The sequence below is a fragment of the Macaca thibetana genome, chromosome 17, assembly GCF_024542745.1.
Source record: "Macaca thibetana thibetana isolate TM-01 chromosome 17, ASM2454274v1, whole genome shotgun sequence".
NCBI lineage: Eukaryota > Metazoa > Chordata > Mammalia > Primates > Cercopithecidae > Macaca > Macaca thibetana.
Genome location: NC_065594.1, coordinates 79,346,298 through 79,366,266, shown reverse-complemented (window position 1 = coordinate 79,366,266; position 19,969 = coordinate 79,346,298). Strand labels below are relative to the sequence as shown.

The 19,969-nt window shown below is 41.7% G+C and overlaps 1 protein-coding gene across 1 annotated transcript in view; it reads right to left on the bottom strand.

The window, feature by feature from the left end:
• Nucleotides 1–19,969, bottom strand: part of TM9SF2 (transmembrane 9 superfamily member 2) — a 74,650-nt gene that overhangs the window by 36,818 nt on the left and 17,863 nt on the right. Inside the window, exons 2-4 of the mRNA XM_050765977.1 lie at nucleotides 18,645–18,712; nucleotides 15,909–16,002; nucleotides 6,071–6,198 (exon numbers count right to left, since the gene is read on the bottom strand). Of these exons, the coding sequence (XP_050621934.1) occupies nucleotides 6,071–6,198; nucleotides 15,909–16,002; nucleotides 18,645–18,712 (290 nt within the window). The remainder of the gene's footprint in view (nucleotides 1–6,070; nucleotides 6,199–15,908; nucleotides 16,003–18,644; nucleotides 18,713–19,969) is intronic.

Here is a 19,969-nt window from a genome sequence, read left to right as displayed (position 1 = left end):
GAGGATGTTCGTCCCCTGGGGCAGTGGGCCTTGCAGTGATTTCCTTGACATAAGGGGCATGGACGAGGTGGCAGCTTATTTCTCTTTGGACAATGTTTTTTAAAGTGTCCTTGTAGACCTCACTGCTATTAGGCATTCGATTTGCCCAGTGTTTCCCTGTTCCAGAGCCTCCAAAGTCTGCTTGCCTGAGGGCCATGGCTAAAGTGGTGGCCTTTTTCTTATCTCCTTTATCCCGTTCTGTCTGCTCCTCCTGATCTCTATCATAAAAATCCGAGGTTGCCAAGTTCAGTAGGGTTTCTAAGTTTTGCTCTGGGCCTAAGGTGGACTTGAAGTTGTTTTTCTAATGTCTGCAGCTGACTGAGTGATAAACCTATCCTTTAAGATTAGTTGACCTTCAACAGAGTCAGGTGACAGAGAGGTATGCTTTCTCAAAGCCACCCTTAATCTCTCCAGAAAGGCGGTAGGATTTTCTTCCTTTCCCTGTTTTATAGTGGACATCACTGAATAATTTAAAGGCTTCTTTGCAGTTTTCCTTAGTCCTTCTAGCACACAAGTTAGCAAATGTCTGCGGCACCAATCTCCATGTTCTGATTCTGTGTCCCAATGAGGGTCTACACTGGGAACTGCCTGCTGGCCTGTGGTGAATTTATTCTCTTTCCTCTGTTGTCATTCTATCTCTGAGATACCAGAGATCGCCAAACTCTCAGGCTGCAGTTATGGCAGCACTTCTCTCATCTGGGGTTAGTGTCTGATTTAGCAGTAATATAATATCTCTCCATGTCAGATCAAAGGATTGTCCTAACTCTTGTAAAACATCAATACAGCCATCAGGGTTATCTGAGAATTTACCTAGGTCTATTTTAATTTGCTTTAAATCTGAGAGAGAAAAAGGTACATGCACTCTGGCTGGGCCGAATTCTCCTCCTCCCACTGCTTGGAGGGGGCATCATCGGGGAATATTTGCACTCTCCGGTTCATTGTCTATATCTCCTTTTGGATCGTCTGGGTTGAAGGCGGGGTCCTTATTAGTTGGGGAAGGAGTTGGGCAGGGTGCCGGGGTAGGGAGGTAGAGTCTGAGGGCTTCCTGCCGGGCATAAATCACACTTTTTACAAAATTGCGAGTTGTCTCTTAGTGAAAAGAAACTTTGTACATATGGCACTTCACTCCATTTGCCTTCTTTTCTACAAAAGAGGTCTAGCTGTAAGATGGTGTTATAATTTATACTTCCCTCAGGAGGCCAGGTTTCTCCCCCTTGAAGAGGATATCGTGGCCAGGAGGTACTGCAGAAGAATATAAGTCATTTCTTTCTTAGCGTCTGAGGGTCAAATTGGTCCCAATTCTCCAGAACACATCTTAGGGGCATTTCTGCCTTGGGGAGAAGGTTTCCCATCGCTTTGGAGGTCCCTTCATGGTCGCCAAATGTTAGCAGAGGGTCCTCGCTCCCAGAGCTCCCAAGATGGTGGCGGGCCGCTTCCAAGATGGTGGCAAACCCCTCATGTTCTCTGACCTGGGGTTCTTGGCCTCACAGATTCCAAGGAATGGAATCTTGGGCCATGTGGTGAATGTTATAGCTCTATTAGAAGCCGGGGGTCACAGAAGAGAACCGTGGAACCCAGTGACTAGTGTTCAGCTTGATTAGGACGAACCCGGGCACTTAGCCATGCAGGAACAATGGTAAGCCTTTAGCCCGATCGGGAGCTGCAATGGGCGTCTTGCTGAATCAGGAGCACAGCAGACACCCTGCCGGATCCGGAGGGATGGAAGTCAGCGGCAGGTCTGCGACGGCGGCAAACAGCAGTGGTGGACGGTGAGCAAAAGCTCAGCTTGAGCCGTAACAAACAGGGACCAGAAGAGAGTGCAGTTGCAAGATTTAAGAGTGAAAACAGAGCTCCCATACAAAGGGAGGGGACCCAAAGAAGGTAGCCCACAAGTTGGCATTTCTATGTAGTTTTAACATGAGTACATTAATACTATTCAATACGATTCTGAATTTCTGAAAACAGCACATCATTCTCCTTTGCTAACTTGGTGGGATCTGGGATTGGAACTCACTAAAGTATCTTCAAGACCCCTTTATAATTCAATAAGCTATAGTTCAGTGGTTCAATGATACTAAAAAATGGTAAGTACTCTGAACTAGTTAATTATACTTTTATAAATAAAATGTCATCAAGATTTGGAAACTCAGGCAAGAAGTATAATCACAAACCACAAAGAGCACAGCTGAAGAAAGTTTTAAGTGTCTGGTGCTGGTATCAAAGCAATAGTTTCAGGAATCATGAAGTAGCTTAGCAGCTACTGACAGAGTAAGACAAAAAGATCTTCAAAATATGTTCTAAAGTCCCAAATAAGAATTAAAAAGCATGGCCGGGAGTGGTGGCTCGCTCCTGTAATCCCAGAACTTTGGGAGGCCAAGGTGGGTAGATCAAGAGGTCAGGAGTTCGAGAGCAGCCTGGCCAACAAAGTGAAACCCCATCTCTACTAAAAATACAAAACTTAGCCAGGCGTGGTGGCAGATGCCTGTAGTCCCAGCTACTCAGGATGCTGAGACAGGAGAATCACTTGAACCCGGGAAGCTGAGGTTGCAGTGAGCCGAGATTGTGCCACTGCACTCCAGCCTGGGCAACAGAGCGAGATTCTGTCTCAACAACAACAACAAAAATTTAAAAAATAAAAAGTATTAGTCAACTTATATAAGAAACTATTAACTGTTCTTTATAGTGAGAATAATAAACTAGAGCACGGTTCCAATGTCATGGGGGAGAAATTATGATTGATTCATGCAGTGAATTGCGAAATTATGAAAAGGACGGAGGGGGTTATAGATTTACAAGGTTACCTGACCTCAAAAAAGTCCATAATATTTTCTTAAATGAGCAAGTTGTAGAATAATGTGTACAATAATATTGTAGTTGCATTATTGTAAACAGGACACACCCATTTCTATACCTCCATATGCATAGTAAATTAGAAACACACATGAGAAATAATAGTGTTAGTTCTGTAGAAGAGAAATGAAAATGGGAGTGACAGAAGACTTACTTTTACTTAATATTTTCTTGTACTGCTTGTGTGTTTTCATTGGCATATATTGCTTTATGATTTAGAAAATGATTATGCTCTCCCCAACATGTCTTAGTGCAAAGTATAAAATAAAATGTGCTACATTCACAATCAAACACCATAATAGAATACTATACATTACCATGGGTACATGATTTTATGTGTCAACTCTACTGTCTATGCTTAAAATCAAGTTATACAGTAAAATCTTTCTGAAATAGGTCATGGACATAATATACTCAAATAATGGTTTCAATAAATTAATCAATGTGAATCAACATTTTCCAAATGTATACTGAACTGATTTAAGTGTTACACTTAAAATCATCAACTTTTCTGATTCAACTGCAAAATCATTATTTACCAGCACTTTCCCAAGTTAATTTTTTAAAGCAGAATAGTTTAAGTTTGCCATTGATACACTGATTACAAATCGTTCAGTAAATTTTACTAATGCTTTCTTAATTTGTACACTATTTTATCTATTCTTGCTATTAAGCATCTTGGCATTATAATGAAATCTTTGTTAACTGCATCATAAATTAGTCAAAAATATCTCTAAGTACTTTCCTGTGAGGAGACTACTAAAGAAGAACTGCTTCTATTACCTTCAGCAGCAAGACTAAACAGTATTCTTTGGTTTAAGCGATTCTCCTGCCTCAGCCTCCCAAGTAGCTGGGATTACAGGCGCCTGCCACCACATCTGGCTAATTTTTGTATTTTTAGCAGAGATGGGGTTTCACCATGTTGGCCAGGCTGGTCTCGAACTCCTGGCCTCAGGTGATCTGCCCACCTCGGCCTCCCAAAGTGCTGGGATTATAGGCATGAGCCACAGCGCTGGGCTCACTAAACAGTATTCTAAGCACAGAGGGTAGAAGAAAGAGCTAAAAAATCACCCACATAGCTTAAGAGTCATTCTTTCATTCAGTCAACAAACTGATAGCTATTGCAGTAAATGCAGGTGGACAGGGCTAATAGGAGAAGAACTGAGGTTTAAATATTATTTAGAAGATTACAAAGAAAAACAACAAGGAAAATTTCAATTACTTATGAAAAAGTAAACATATCCCAAGTTGATATGCAATTGATACGCATTGATCTAGCAAATAAGCAGTATTCCTATGGTAGTTTAGGGGAAAAAAGCTCTTCATTTACCAGAAACCAAAGAAATGGGGAGACAAAAGAGGTTTTAAAGTGTCTGTTTGCACTGAGGGTCAGATGAGAAAGAAGCTAACACAAGCATAACAGGCAGGTTTCTAACAGCACTGTCTCCTTCCTTCCAACAGAGCCCTAGTAGCCTACAGGGAACTCATTCTTATGGGGTTCAGGTAGATGTTACCCAGGTCTGGCCAGTCAGAACGAATCCTTTCCATCACAGACTAGTTCATGGCTGTGCACAGGACCCAGGGTTCCATACATATGGGGGTTGGGTGGGGTGGAGAAGGAGGAAAACTGAGGGGTAGGAGGGAATGTGAGGCCACAGGACCCGGTCAGGTTCCTAACCTCACTGGCGTGAACAAACGATGTGATCTAATATACCGACAGGACAAACGTCCAAAAGGAAGTGCGCGAAGACAGCCCTCCCACTTGCCACTAAAAGCATCTTACACTTTCTGGAAGAGGCGAAACATATGTAAACTATGACCCCATAGAATATAGGCATTTCCCAGCAAAATTACTCAGAAGAATAGTAATGGTTATACTTCAAATGTTGGATTTTGAAAGTCTTTAAAAATATTCTATGTTTGACTGGGTGCAGTGGCTCACACCTATAATTCCAGCACTTTGGGAGGCTGAGAGGGGTGGATCTCTTAAGTTCAGGAGTTCGAGGCCAGCTTGGCCAACATGGTAAAACTCTATCTCTACTAAAAATACAAAAATTAGCCAGGCGTGGTGGCAGGTACCTATAATCCCAGCTACTCAGGAGGCTAAAGTGCAAGAATCACTTGACCCCGGGAGACAGAGGTTGCAGTGAGCCACGATCACGCCACAGAGCTCCAGCCTGGGGAACAGTGTGAGACTCCGTCTCAAAAAAAAAAAAAAAAAAAATTCTATGTTTGAATATTGTATGATAAGTACATACTACTTTGGAAGGAAAAACAAGACAGTTTTTAATGCTTTTTGATTCTGATACAAACTGGCACAGAATTTGTTAATGTTATGTCATGTTTACAAAATAAAAGGCTAAGCAAAATGTAAGCGTTTTAATAGAAGTTGATGCTATTTATCAAACAAAAGTTAAGTTTTGTTTTCCTGTGATTTTTTTCATAGCCCACAAGTATAAAACAATGTTTTCACCGGAAGACTGACCCAGGCCCTTTTCCCCAAAGCATAATATGCTACTGCTCACTATTCAGGCAGACTTCGTTTTATTGCCCTTCACTTTATTGTGCTTTGCAGATACGGTGTTTTTTAGAAACTGAAGGTTTGTGGCATCCATGCATTGAGCAAATCTATCAGTGCTATTTTTTCAACAGCATGTGTTCACTTCATGTCTTTGTGTCAGCCTTTTTTTTTTTTTAGTAATAATGTATTTTTAATTAAGGTACTTACAGAGTTGTTTTACACATCATGTTATTGCACACTTTAAATAGACTATACGTAGTATAAACATAACTTTTATATGCACTGGGAAACCAAAAAACTTTATGTGACTCACTTTATTGTGATATTTGCTTTACTGCAGTGGAATGGAACTGAACCTCAGTATCCCCAAGGTATGTCTGTATGTGAATAAAAATAACTACTCTATGTACCAGATCTGTGTACCAAAAGAAGTACCAGATATTACAGTAATCTAAACACGGTTAAAAGATAATTCTTTAAATGATGTGGTCATCTTTAATCAACAATCACTACATCAAACTACAACCACTAGTAACAAAAAGAGGAAATCAATTAATTTGCTATATTTTATACAATCTTACAAGTAAGTTATACAGTCAATGCAACAAAGATTTCATATGGAAAGGATAAACCCCAAAATCAAAAATATTCATGCCTTACCAGTGATGCTGATAATTCAATAACATGCTTTTTTTCAAGAATTCTAACTTTTGTTTGTCTTCAGCTTTCTCTGTATGGTATGTTTTTGTACAAACAAGCTTACAGGTCTCCTCCTTATTAAACGTAAACTGTATTAAAAGGAAGTGGAAAGCAAATTCAGAAAAAATATCCAGGTTCTTCATATCAATATCACAAACAGAGTAAAAATGCTAGCCCCATTAAATTACTTAGTGGATTAATATTGGTAATAAATAAATTTTTAAATTCCTCATAGCTCAATCAGATGTAAATGTTACTCCTATTGTGTTTCTCTAAAGACTTGTCATCAAGTTTTCCTTTGATACGTTCTTTTTGGTAATATCAGTCGACTTACCTTTTAAACGTAAGTTAGTTCTAGAAGAGAAAAAAAAAATCCCATGTAGAACAAAAATGGAACTTTAGTCTCTCCTAGTAATATCCCATGGTCATGTCTTAGGAATTCTGGAGTTGATGGCTTTCTAGTAACAAGCAGACAAATTTTTATGTTCAAATAATCAATAGATGTTAAGTGCCCTCCTTAAGTGTCAGGTGATAGAGATTCAGCAGTGAACAAGATGGCATGTGATAATATAAGAAAAAGTGACATTCAGATGTCTAAAATCAGGGTAAACATGACTCCAGAAGGCTGAAATTTACCAGCTATACAACCAGCCATAATTGTATCTTTTAATAAATTCAAACTTTATTACATAAGGTGGTAAAAAAAAAAAATTGCATGGTTCACTTCTACGCAGCCCACTCTTTGTATGTATGTATTTAGTAACATCCCTAAAGCAGGTGCAGTGAAGTAGCTAAGTGAATGTTTAAGCACAGTCCACTGCTGCCACCTGTCAGCCAATGCTTTCATTCTGTCTGCATTGCTATTTCCAATACAGCCATATTTGTACCGCTAGTTGATATTTTAAACCTTATATGAACCTTAAAGATTCATTCCCAAAAAGTGAAAAATAGAAAAACAAAAGTATACATACTAAGGAATCAGAAGCACAGGTACCAAACTTAAAATAAGTTAAGCAGAGAGAGACAGTATTACACCAAAATGGCAAATCTGACACCTCAATCTAGCGCTCACTTCGTTAGGTGAGTCAACCTAACGAAGTGTGTTCAATTGTGAAGGAAATAGCAAGACTAAGGTGACATTTAAAGTAGTAATAGGTTAACATCTGTTTAGTGCTTCCTGTGTTCCATATACTTTGTATATATCAAGCCTCACGTAATCCTCCAAACAACGCTTATCCATCTTTTACAGAGGAGAAAACTGGAGCACCAAGTCACACAACTGAGCATCGGCATAGCCAGGATCTCAGCCAAGCGAGCTGAGCTCTGGAGAAAATGCTCTTCAGCACAACACCCTACAGCCTCTCCCTGTCATGTGTTTAGTTGGGAATTTTATAATATTTTAAATCATGTTTGGTTATGGATGGAATTGTATTTTATGTTTTGTTAAGGATTTTTAAATATTCTTAGCTCCCAAGGGAAACAAATCCTCCTTGTAACACACAAGCACAGCACTGTTCTCTTTCTATTTGGGAAAACGTGGGATTATAATTTTTCCTGGATTATTTCAGTGAGGATTTAAAATTCTCCTTGGAATAATTCTGAAAATCAAAGGCTTTATCAATCTAGAGTCAGACCTGGGTACAGGTCAGCTCCATCTTGTTAGGAGACCAGGGAAAGCTGCGTAACCCTGCCTCAGCTTCCGTTAACTTAAGTGTAAAATGGGAGCAGGACCTGCCTTGCAGGGTTGTCAGATACAGAAATGTGTGTGCAAAACACCTAGCATGCTGGCTGATGAAAACAGGTATTCACTAAACAACAGTTACTGTTACGTATCTCACCACCAGCTTTTAGCAAATAGCAGAAAAATTATATCGAAGTCCGTATCTGAGGAAAATCATGGAAGGCTGCACACTCCTGGCAAGACTTCTCCCCCATGCAGCCTGAGACCATCAGGACTGATGTGGTTTGGCTTGGTGTCCCCACCCAAATCTCATCTCCAATTGTGATCTGAATTGTAACCCCCACGTGTTGGGGGAGGGACCTGTGGGAGGTGATTCGATCATGGGGGTGGTCCCCCATGCTGTTCTTAGGATAGTAAGTTCTCATAAGATCTGATGGTTTTATAAGGGTCTTTGCCTGCTTCATTCTGCACTTCTCTTTTCTGCCACCATGTGAAGAAGGACATGGTTGCTTCCCCTTCTGCCATGATTGTTTTCCTGAGGCCTCCCCAGTCATGTGGAACTATGAGTCAACTGAACCACTTTTCTTTACAAGTTACCCAGTTTGGTATTTCTGCATAGCAGCATGAGAATGGACTACTGCCCATCAGGACTAATGGGCAGGACTCATTATGCCATGGGTGTCCTTGCTCTGGCAACGATAATCCCATTATGCCCTTTACCCCTCTGAATATTAGTCACCACCAGAAGTCCAGGATTTCCATGTCATCCTTCCATTCTCACATTTGAATCCCAAAATGGATCCCCACCCCAACTGCTTAAACCCTTCCACTATACCCTGAAACTCATGTGTCACCAGTAGAATACTGGTGCCTGTTCTGATGGAAACCTGGCTGTCCCTGAAGGACGCTGCCTCACTGGAGTCTTGCCAGTGGTGCCTGTTTTCTCTCATAGGCCCCAGCACTGGGCCAGACCATTCTCCCTCCTCCAGAAACCTCTAGCTTTGACTCCCATGTGATCAGACCACACCGCCCCTACTCCTTCCTGTTCTTGTCATCTACCAACCCCAGGTCACCGGCCCTCAGCTCCAGACACACTGTCACTCCAACACTCCTCCTGGCTCCTGATTCTTGGTGATTACAACATTTATATAAATGATCCTTGAAAACAATGACCTTTTGATCCTCTGCCCTCTCCTCCAGCAACTCTGGTCTTCATCCTATTTCAAAGGACTCGCTCCTCTGGTCGCACTTCACCCTGCCTTTAACAATGACAGGAGTCCCTGCCGTTATCTTCATTTCAAGCTTCCTAGTGTCAAAGCACCTCCTCCCACTGTTCCAACTCACTGGCTTAAATGTTCCTCACCTCCAACAAGCTCTGGATGCCACTTGAATCGACAGATCCTACAGTCTTTTCACTGTCTCTTACTCCTTTTGTGGCCTTACATGCCCCCTGTGCAAGCTCAAACTCCAAGCTCAACAGTATCTCCATCTTTCATAACATCCAAGGATGTCCTCACATCCTGTGTTCTCTCACTTTTTTGGTACTCACTTGTTAAAACCACAACCTGGTTAAATCCAACTCATAGCAGCACAGCTGGAAATAGCTGGAGATACATAAGTAAGCACGCTGGCTGCTGTTACTTCAAACCATCAGCTGGCCAGAGGGTCCCTGATGCAGCCTAGCAGCTGCTCCACACTCCTTCTCTATTCGCTCTCCTGGATCCTACCTGACTGCTGCCTCCCTCCTCACTCACAGGTGGGGTGGCCATGCTGCCTACTTCACTAAGGAATCAGGAGCAATTGCCACATTTACCTCCCAGCATCACACCCCATGTCTCTGCCTTCCCTCCAGTTACCACGGATGAATGAGCTCACTGAGGCCAACCTTTCCACCAGCACACTGGGTCCCATCCCTTCTTGCCAGAGCAAGGACACCCATGGCAATCCTTCCATCTCCTAAAACATCATTTTTCGTATATCTACTGATCATACTCATCCACATACATGCCTTGCTTAAAGATCCATCACAAGTCCTCTTTGGGGCGGGTACCTTGGCTCACACCTGTAATCCCAGCACTTTGGGAGGCCAAGATGGGCAGATCACCCAAGGTGGGGAGTTTGAGACCAGCCTGGCCAACATGGCGAAACCCTGTCCCTACTAAAAATACAAAAATTAACTAGGTGTGGTGGCAGGCACCTGTAATCCCAGCTGCTCAGGAGGCTAAGGCAAGAGAAACACTGGAGCTGGGAGGTGAAGGTTGCAGTGAGCTGAGATTGCACCACTGCACTCCAGCCTGGACGACACAGTAAGACTCTGTCTCCAAACAAACAAACAAAAACAGTCCTCTTTGAACCATGCCATCCTCCAGCTACCACTCTTTTTCTCACTGCCAGTAAAATAAAAGTCCTCAAGACAGTTGTAGATGTGCCCACCTGCAACTGGCCTTTCCGTTCTCTCTCCACCCGGCTATTCTACCACGGCTGCTTTCTCATCAGTGACCTCCACATTGAAGGTTAAACCCAAGGTCAATCATCCGTCCTCATCTCACCTGACCCATCAGTGACAAATCAACCAATCCCTCCTCCTGGAAACACTTTCTTGCCTTGGCCTCCAGGGACCACAATCTCCCTGTTACCCTTCTTTCTCATCAATGGCTCCTTCTCAGTGTCCTTTGCTAGACTCTCGCCATTCTCCTGACCTATAACACCAGGTGCTCCAAGGTTCTGAGCCTCATGCCTGTAATTCCAGCACTTTGGGAGGCTGAGAGGGGTGGATGTCTTAAGGTCAGGAGTTCAAGACCAGCCTGACCAACATGGTAAAATCCCACTTCTACTAAAAATACAATACCAGGAGCCCTTGGGGCGCCTGGTGTTACAGGTCAGAAGAGCGCCTCTTTGAATCTTGTCTCCTTCATCTATACCCACTCCCTTGGGGATCTCTTCAATTCCATGACTGTAAATACCATCTATACACAGATGATTCTCAAATATATACTGTGTATATCCAGGATGAAGCCCTCCTCCAAACTCCAGAAGCATGTATTTGGCTGTTTATTCAACATCTCTGCTTGGACACCTAATAAACACCTCTCACTTGCCACATCCAAAACTAACTCTTCCCCATTCCCCAACCTGGCTCTTCCCACACTGTCCCATCTTAGAAAATAGAAACTCCACACTCCGCATCCCATCCCTTGGCAAATTCTTCAAAACAAAGGCAGATTTAGAGATTCTGACCTCTTTCCCACCCCCTCACCCCTCCCGAGACAGATCGTATCTAAATGAGGGAGAAGGCCTCCTACTGGTCTCCTGGCTTCTCCCCTCGCATCCCCACGGTCCATTCTCAGTACAGCAGCCAGGGTGACCCTGGTAAAATCGAAGCCTACTCAAAACCCTCCAGTGTTAGCTAACCATCTTGCTCAGATGTAAAGGCCAATCCTTACAGTGGCCTCTGAGTCATTCTATAATGTGGTCCTGTTACTTCTCTGTGCTCATTGCCTAATATGCTCTATCTTGCTCGCCTGCTCAAGTTGCACACCTTGGGGCCTCTCTTCAGCTAGAACACCTCCCCTTCATATTCACGTAGCTCACTCCCTTACTTGCTTCAGGTCTTTGCTCAAATGTCGCCTTCTCGGTAAGGCTTTTTAAATTTAAGATTTTAAATTCACCTTTGCAGTAAGCCTATTTAAAATTAGAAATTCCCCACACACCTTCCCAGATTTATTTTCAATAGTTCTTTCATCAGTAATTGAAACATATATTCTGGTAACTTATTTTGTCTCCTTCTCCCCATCAGCATAAAAGATCCATGAGGACAGAGATTTTTGTTCAGCTCACTGCTGTATCCCATCACAGTGCCTGGCACATGAAAGGTATGGAGCAAATATGTTAACTGAGTTACTGAATATGAGTGCTTAGATCTCAGATGAGATTTTATGGTCCTCTGAAATGTGGTTCCAGCTTCACGTAATACACACAGTGTCTTGCACTGTTGTTTTCCTGACCTAAACAGAAGTCAAATATAAAAGATGGCAAAGCAGACTGGGATTTTATTTTGTTGCTGGTTGTTACCTCAGTTTTTATGGCAGATCTAAAATAAGATAAAGCTGGGTATAGTGGCTCACACCTATAATCCCAGAACTTTGGGTGGTTAAGGCAGGAGGACTGCTTGAGCCCAGGAGTTCTAAACCAGCCTGGGCAACATAGTGAGACCCTGTCTCTCCAAAAAATAAAAATTACCTGGGCATGGTGGGCATACCTGTAGTCCCAGCTACTCAGGAGGCTGAGGTGAGAGGATTTATTGAGCCTGGGAGTTTAAGGCTGCAGTGAGCTGTGGCCCAGCCCAGGCCACAGAGTGAGACAAGAAAGAAAGAAAAGAGAGAGAGAGACAGAGACAGAGACAGAGACAGAGACAGAGAGACAGAGAGAAATCCTTGAAAATAGAGAACAAATAGTGAAATGAAAAACACTAGTCAATACATTTATGGCTGGCTTGGAAAAAAATCTTCTGAGTCCCATGTTTCTATTTACCTACACCTTGGCCTTAAAACGTGCCTGCTCTGCCCCTTTAAACTTGAGGCTTCGAGAATGTGTTTTAGTACAGATACTGATCCTAAAACATTCCACGAGACTCAGGGAAAATGTTGTGTGCACATCTTTCTCCATTCTAAAGCTCTCCTTTTATTCTATTTAACCTCAACTTCTACAACAAAGGATTAAATCTGAAAAGTCCTAGGCCCCCAAAAGGGTCCTGTGTATGAGCAAGGAACAGTCCTTGCACAGAAACCGAAATGTGCCCAATGACGTCCTATTAAGGGGAGTAACCTGCCTTCAAAGTCTGCCCCAAGGGACAACACCTCTCCATGGTTTGAACATTTTGCTGGGTTTCCCTCTGTTTCCTGCTAGGGACTCCTGCTGTCTTCCCAGTTCTCTAACGGCATTACTGATGTTCTTTCCACCCATCATTTCTCAAGGCCAAGACACAACTAAATAGAGAGATGGGGCTGAGAGGCTACTGGAGTATTTAAGATTGTAAAATTTAATAAGCATGCCTGAAAACAGCCATCTGCTATAAGAAGAATGCAATACCATTCAAAGTAATCTTCCTAACATCCCAAGAGGAAGGTGGTGTTTCACAAGTTACATGCCTGCCCTGCTCAATGGCACCACGTCCATACACTTTGAGTTCCTTCCTCCCCAGTGACTTCATCCCATTAGGGCCTTTGCATCTACTGTGTTTAGGAAACTTTAAAAGTTACTGGCAATTTTAGGGTAGACAATTTCAGATTAGAATATTTGAAAGGGGGCCAGGTATAGTAGCTCATGCCTGTAATCCCAGCACTTTGTGAGGTCGATACAGGCAGATCATCTGAGGTCGGGAGTTTGAGACTAGCTTGGCCAACATGGCAAAACCCCATCCCTACAAAAAATACAAAAATTTGCTGGGCATAGTGGCACACGCCTGTAATTCCAGCTACTTGGGAGGCTGAGGCAGGAGAATCACTTGAACCCAGGAGGTAGAGGTTGCAGTGAGCTGAGATCGTGCCAGTGCACTCCAGCCTGGGCAATAGAGTGAGACTCTGTCTCAAAAAAAAAAAAAAAAAAAGTATTTGAAAGGCATCAGGTGGTGGCTCACATCTATGTCTATAATCCCAACCCTTTGGGAGGCTGAGGCAAAAAGATTGCTTGAAGCCAGAAGTTCTGGACAAGCCTGGGCAACAGAGTGAGACTTTGTCTTGATAAAAAATTTAAAAATTGGCTGGATGTCGTGGTATGCATTTGTAGTCCTAGCCACTCAGGGGAGTGAGATAAAAGGATCACTTGAGCCTAGGAGTCTGAGGCTGCAGTGACCTATGATTGTGCCACGTCACTCCAGCCTGGGTGACAGAGCAAGACTCCATCTCTTAAAAAAGAAAAAAAAAGAGTATTTGAAGAGGATATATTTACGGTCAAAAACTCTCAACCTGCAGTGGATTAAATGTGCACAGCGATGTCTCTTTTCCCCCAGGGCTTCACAGCGTAGATGCAGGTGCTAGAGGGAGTAAGATGGTTGCTGAGACGAACCTAGGCTTAGGGATTTGCTGGACAGGTAATAAATGTTGTGCTCCATGTAATAAAATGTTGAGGGAGACAGGGGTGCCTCGTGAGAAAGCAGGGAAGGTGGATATGTATGAGGTCTAAGCCATAGCAGAGACACGAAGCCAGGAGAGGAAGCTGTCGGGCTGGGGAATAAAACCTGGAGTCAAGTTAGAGCCATTAGAACACACATTCTCATGTGGACAGATGCCCATGGTAGAGAGTTAAAGGAAAAATGCAAAGTGTGGAACATAGTATGTTAAAACAAATAAGTATATCTAATCTATTTAATATAAGCTTACAGGTGTATGAAAATTTTCAGGAAATTTTAATAACAAGCTGTGAAGTAGAACTGCACGTTTATTATTATTCTTCTGCAACATTTAATTTTTTTATATGGTGATACATTATTATAATAAACTAATGTTTCTAAAAGCAAAAGACCATTGTTCTTTGTACAGTAGGAGAATAGATATAAAACAAACAGGGACTATGCAATGTGGAAGGATAATAGGCTTAAAAGATAACAGATTTAAAGGCAAAAGAATTCTGAGAGATGATGAAGTACATATGCTGGAAAGAACACCTTATATTGTGCTTAGTTTGGTTTAACTGGTATTCTAAAAATGTACCAAAGATGTTCCAAATACATTTTCTTTTTTTTTTTTTTTTTTTTTTTTTTTTTTGAGACGGAGTCTTGCTCTGTGCCCCAGGCTGGAGTGCAGTGGTGCGATCTCGGCTCACTGCAAGCTCCGCCTCCCCGGGTTCACGCCATTCTCCTGCCTCAGCCTCCCGAGTAGCTGGGACTACAGGCGCCTGCCACCTCGCCCAGCTAATTTTTTTCTTGTATTTTCAGTAGAGACGGGGTTTCACCGTGTTAGCCAGGATGGTCTCGATCTCCTGACCTCGTGATCCGCCTGTCTCGGCCTCCCAAAGTGCTGAGATTACAGGCTTGAGCCACCGCGCCCGGCCCAAATACATTTTCTTTTTTTTTTTTTTTTTGAGACGGAGTCTGGCTCTGTCGCCCAGGCTGGAGTGCAGTGGCGCGATCTCGGCTCACTGCAAGCTCCGCCTCCCGGGTTCACGCCATTCTCCTGCCTCAGCCTCCCGAGTAGCTGGGACTACAGGCGCCCACAACCGCGCCCGGCTAATTTTTTGTATTTTTAGTAGAGACGGGGTTTCACCGTGGTCTCGATCTCCTGACCTTGTGATCCGCCCGCCTCGGCCTCCCAAAGTGCTGGGATTACAGGCGTGAGCCACCGCGCCCGGCCCCAAATACATTTTCAATCATCAAAACAGAAAGGTCAGGTCAAGTGTACTGGCTCAAATCTGTAATCTCAACACTCTGGGAGGCCAAGGTGGGCAAATCACTTGAGTTCAGGAGTTTGAGACCGGCCTGACCAACACGGTGGAACCCCATCTCTACTAACAATACAAAAAAATTAGCTGGGCATGGTGCCATGCACCTATAGTCCCAGCTACTCGGGAAGCTGAGGCACGAGAACTGCTTGAACCTGGGAGGCGGAGGTTGCAGTGAGCTGAGATCTCACCACTACACTGCAGCCTGGGCAACAGTGCAAGACTCTGCCTTAAAAAAATAAAAAAAGAAAAGAAAGGTTAGCTTCCAAAAATCCCAGTGCGGGAGCCCAGGAAGCATTATACGTGTTAACAGAGAGTGTCTCTAGATACTGCTGGAAAACAGAGGGAAGCAGTCATAGAGCAGCTGGGACAACCCCTCATGACTGGAAGGTGGGTTTCAGGACCCTCTGCAAAGGAGGCAGAGCGTCTGAGTCTTGCCCCTTAAGCCACCGTCTTATCTTCATAACATTAGTTGCATGAATGTTCATTAAGACAGACTTATAAATGACACATTATGAGAAGGAGAAGGATCCTTCTAACTATGATTTTAAGAAACTATTCCTAGATGAAAAAGAGAAATGAACTCCTCCTTAGCAATGACAGCTGAGTTATCTCAGTCTTTTCTTAAATAACAAAAAGCAAAAGCTGTAAGTAAATAATTATTACGTAACACTAAATACAAACCTTATATGGTGAAGGTTCAATTCTTTCCCCGAATAGTACCTGACCAAGATTTTCAGATGGGCGCTTTCCTTCTGATGCTTGGCAAAAATCAAACCTGGGAGAAGAATATTTAAATTTTTACACATAAAAGGGAATGATGAAATATCAAACACCTAGCCAATCTTGAGAGCAGATTAGGTACTGATCATTCTAGTAGCTCTAGTAGATGAGTAAGAAATCTATCCATACCCCAAAAGTCCTATGTACCACATCTCCCCCCATAAAAAACACCTAAAATTATGCCTTCGAATATTTTGTTTTCTAAATAACATTCTCTTATTAGAGTGCATATTACAGGATCTTTTAAATTGACTCATTATAATTTATTTTTGTTTACTCCAATAATAAAATGATTTAGATCCTTATTATCCAAACAAATTTTGCATACCTTATCTCCCTTCTATATCTAATTCAAACCTTTAATTAAAAATGATATTTCAGTAATGTATGTCAAGTCTACCTGCAGTTCTGTCTCATCTCAGTACACTGGCCAACACATCCCAACATGTGAAGTATGGCTAAACAGACTCCCTGTGAAGAGTGCTGTAGAGAAGATGTAGTCAGTCACCTATAAGATTCTCTGTGTTGTAATTCCCTTGTATTACTAATTGACTTTAATCAAGTTCTGTTTAAACATTACAGCTTAATTTCAGCTTTGCCACAGAAAATTAAAGGGCAGTTCTGTGCTCACCCTGGAATGATATGGGGAATACCTGAGATCAGTACGGTAATAGTAACAGATTACTGAGATTCCTAAAGAGGCAGGTGGATCTCTGGTGATTAAAAACAATACTGCGGCTGAAGTTCCCAAATTAAGAATCTCCATTTACTGTATATAACAGATCCACTGACTTTTCCTAAAAATACCCACAAAGATTTAAAGATGTTTAACAAAACAAAAACTAGAAAAAAATTTAAGTATCCAATAATTAAATTATAGTCTACCCATTCATGTATTTTGGGTAGACTATAAATATCTTTTCTTAGACATATTTAAGTATATTAATTCTTTAGGATAGTCTTAACTTTTTTGTGTATGCTTTTCCCCACAGCAAACTATTTTCTTTTAAAACTCTTAAATAGCAGAGAAATTAGATTCAACAAAATTTTAGGAACGGTTTTAGACCCAATATAGTATACAATGGTCAAATGAATAAAGGATATTCATGCAGCATTTTTCACAATATCAAAAAACTGGGCCAGGCACAGTGGCTCATGTCTGTAATCCCAGCACTTTGGGAGGCCAAAGTGGAAGGATCACTTGAACCCAAGAGTTTGAGACCAGGCTGGGCAACATAGTGGGATTCCATCACCACAAAAAATTAAAAAAAAAAAAAAAATTAGCCAGGCATGGTGGCAAATGCCTGTGGTCGCAGCTATTCAGGAGGCTGAGATGAGAGGATCACCTAAGCCCAGGATGCTGTGGCTGCAGTGAGCCATGATGGTGCCACTGCATTCCAGCCTGGGCAACAGAGCAAGACCTTGTCTCAAAAACAAACAAACAAAAAACCTGGAAATAATCAAATGTTGGTAAACGGGAAATTAGTGAAACTAACTGTACATGAAATCTATACAATTTCTTTTTTTTTTTTTTTGAGACAGAGTCTTGCTCTGTCGTCCAGGCTGGAGCGCCATTCTCCTGCCTCAGCCTCCCAAGTAGCTGGGACTACAGGCGCCCGCCACCACGCCCAGCTAATTTTTTGTATTTTTAGTAGAGACTGGGTTTTACCATGGTCTCGATCTCCTGACCTCGTGATCCGCCCGCCTCAGCCTCCCAAAGTGCTGGGATTACAGGCGTGAGCCACTGCACCTGGCCGGAATCTATATAATTCTAAAATAGAAATAATAGCAGCCACTAAAAAGAGTGAGGTAGCTATGTATTGACATGGAAAGATGCCCACAATATATTCAATGAGAAAAACAAGGTGCCAATCAAAAATAATAGTATGGGCCAGGTGCAGTGGCTCACACCTGTAATCCCAGCACTTTGGGAGGCCGAAGTGGGTGAATCATTTGAGCCCAGGAGTTTGAGACCAGCCTGGCTAACATGGTAAAATCCGTCTCCACTAAAAATACAAAACTTAGCCAGGCGTGGTGTCATGCGCCTGTAAACCCAGCTACTTGGGAGGCTGACGCAGGAGAATCACTTGAATGCCAGAGGCAGAGGTTGCAGCAAGCCAAGATCGCACCACTGCACTCCAGTCTGGGTGATACAGTGAGACTCTGTCTCAAAAACATAAAAATAAATGTAAATATAAATACTATGAATCTACTTCTGTTTAAAACAAAAATGAATAAATGTGATTATATAGATTAGACTATTCAGAGAAAAAAATGTGGAGAAGTAGACATCAAAGTAGTTATTTCTGGGAACTGATTATGTGGGACATAAAAATTTTGTTTAAAAATATGTGGAGCTATTTATAATTTTAAAATGTTAAGAAAACAAAATACCTTTTTGTTCAGTCAGATAAAAAAGGAAATTCACTGTTTAGTCAGTGCTTCTGTTGTATTACAAAGAAATATAAAACAAAGATCACATTTTTAACCACACCTTGGAAGAGTACACCTTAAAAAATATTTTCAGGCCGCATACATTTTAAAAATGCATATCAATTTGTCCACAACTGTGAGAAAACAAAGTTCTCAATGTACAAAATCCTGAATTTTATATAAAAACCAAGCTGAAAAACTTACGCTGTGTATTCATAAGGAAGAACTGATTCCACTGAGTCAAGTCTGTTCACAAATAGTTCTATTTCGGCCTGAAAATAAGGAAACACAAAATTAGAATATAAACAACAGGACATAAAGCCTTAAGTCATGCTTAGAATTGAAAAAGAATTTGACAATGTCTGAAATGTAAAATGTTATAATTCCAGTCAACTTTAAACAATTCTCTTACAAATCCATTCACTGAGTGGATTTATATATATTTAAAATATACTAAAATAGGGCCAGGAATGGTGGCTCACACCTGTAATCCCAGCCCCTTAGGAGGCTGAGGTAGGAGATCACTTGAGGCCAGGAGTTTGTGACTAGCCTGAGCAATATAGTGAGAGCCCGTCCCTACAAAAAAATTTTTAAATTTTTTAAAATTAGCTGGGCACAATGGCACGAGCCTGTATTCCTGGCTACTTGTGAGGCTGAGGCAGGAAGATCACTCAAGCCTAGAAGTTCAAAGTTACAGTGAGCTATGATGGCACCACTGCATTCCAGCCTGGGTGACAGAGCAAGACTCCGTCTTAAAAAATTTTTTAATAATTAATTTTAAAAATACAATAAAATAATTTTCAGAGTTGCAAATGTCTCCAATAGTTTTTAAATGCTTTCTAAATTTTCTAAAAAATTATTAAGATATTTTAACTAAAAGCATTTATCATATTAATATAGATGCTATTTTTAAAAATCTGGTTTCCAAATTTGGTATTACACTCAGAAGCACAACAATTTTTATTTTTAAACACAATTTTTAGCATTTTCACAGCAAGCAACCAAGAAATGCTGCCAAGTTGGTTAGATATTTCTAGATTAACTATACTGGAATACAATTCCATGCACATGTGTACTCTTAAGCACACGGGGATAGACAACGACCACATAGGCTAACTTTGAAGGACCTCTTCCATCAATTTAAGAACAATGAACTACAAGGTAGTAGCAGTGAAGAAGGTGGCAATAACCAGATCAAGCTGAACATCAGGGTAGAGGGAGATAAGCTGTATCAACTTCCTGGGAAATATAGGCTAATTTTAAGCTACACTTTCCTACTGAAGCTTCCAAAATTTCTCCCAGCTGTAGCTGAAGTTCTGCAGGACCCATAACGCTGACCCACCCTCTCAAAAAAGGAGCTCAGGCTACTCATGACAGAATTTACCAGCTGAGGAAGCCAGCAAGTCATGTGTGCCCTGAAATACTTTTGGTGCTAATCAAAAATGACTAAGAGCTATTTAGCTGGGACAAGTATTTATTTTATAGAGGTAGAGCTGTATACTGCCTGTGGACTAGTCATGAGGCTTCTG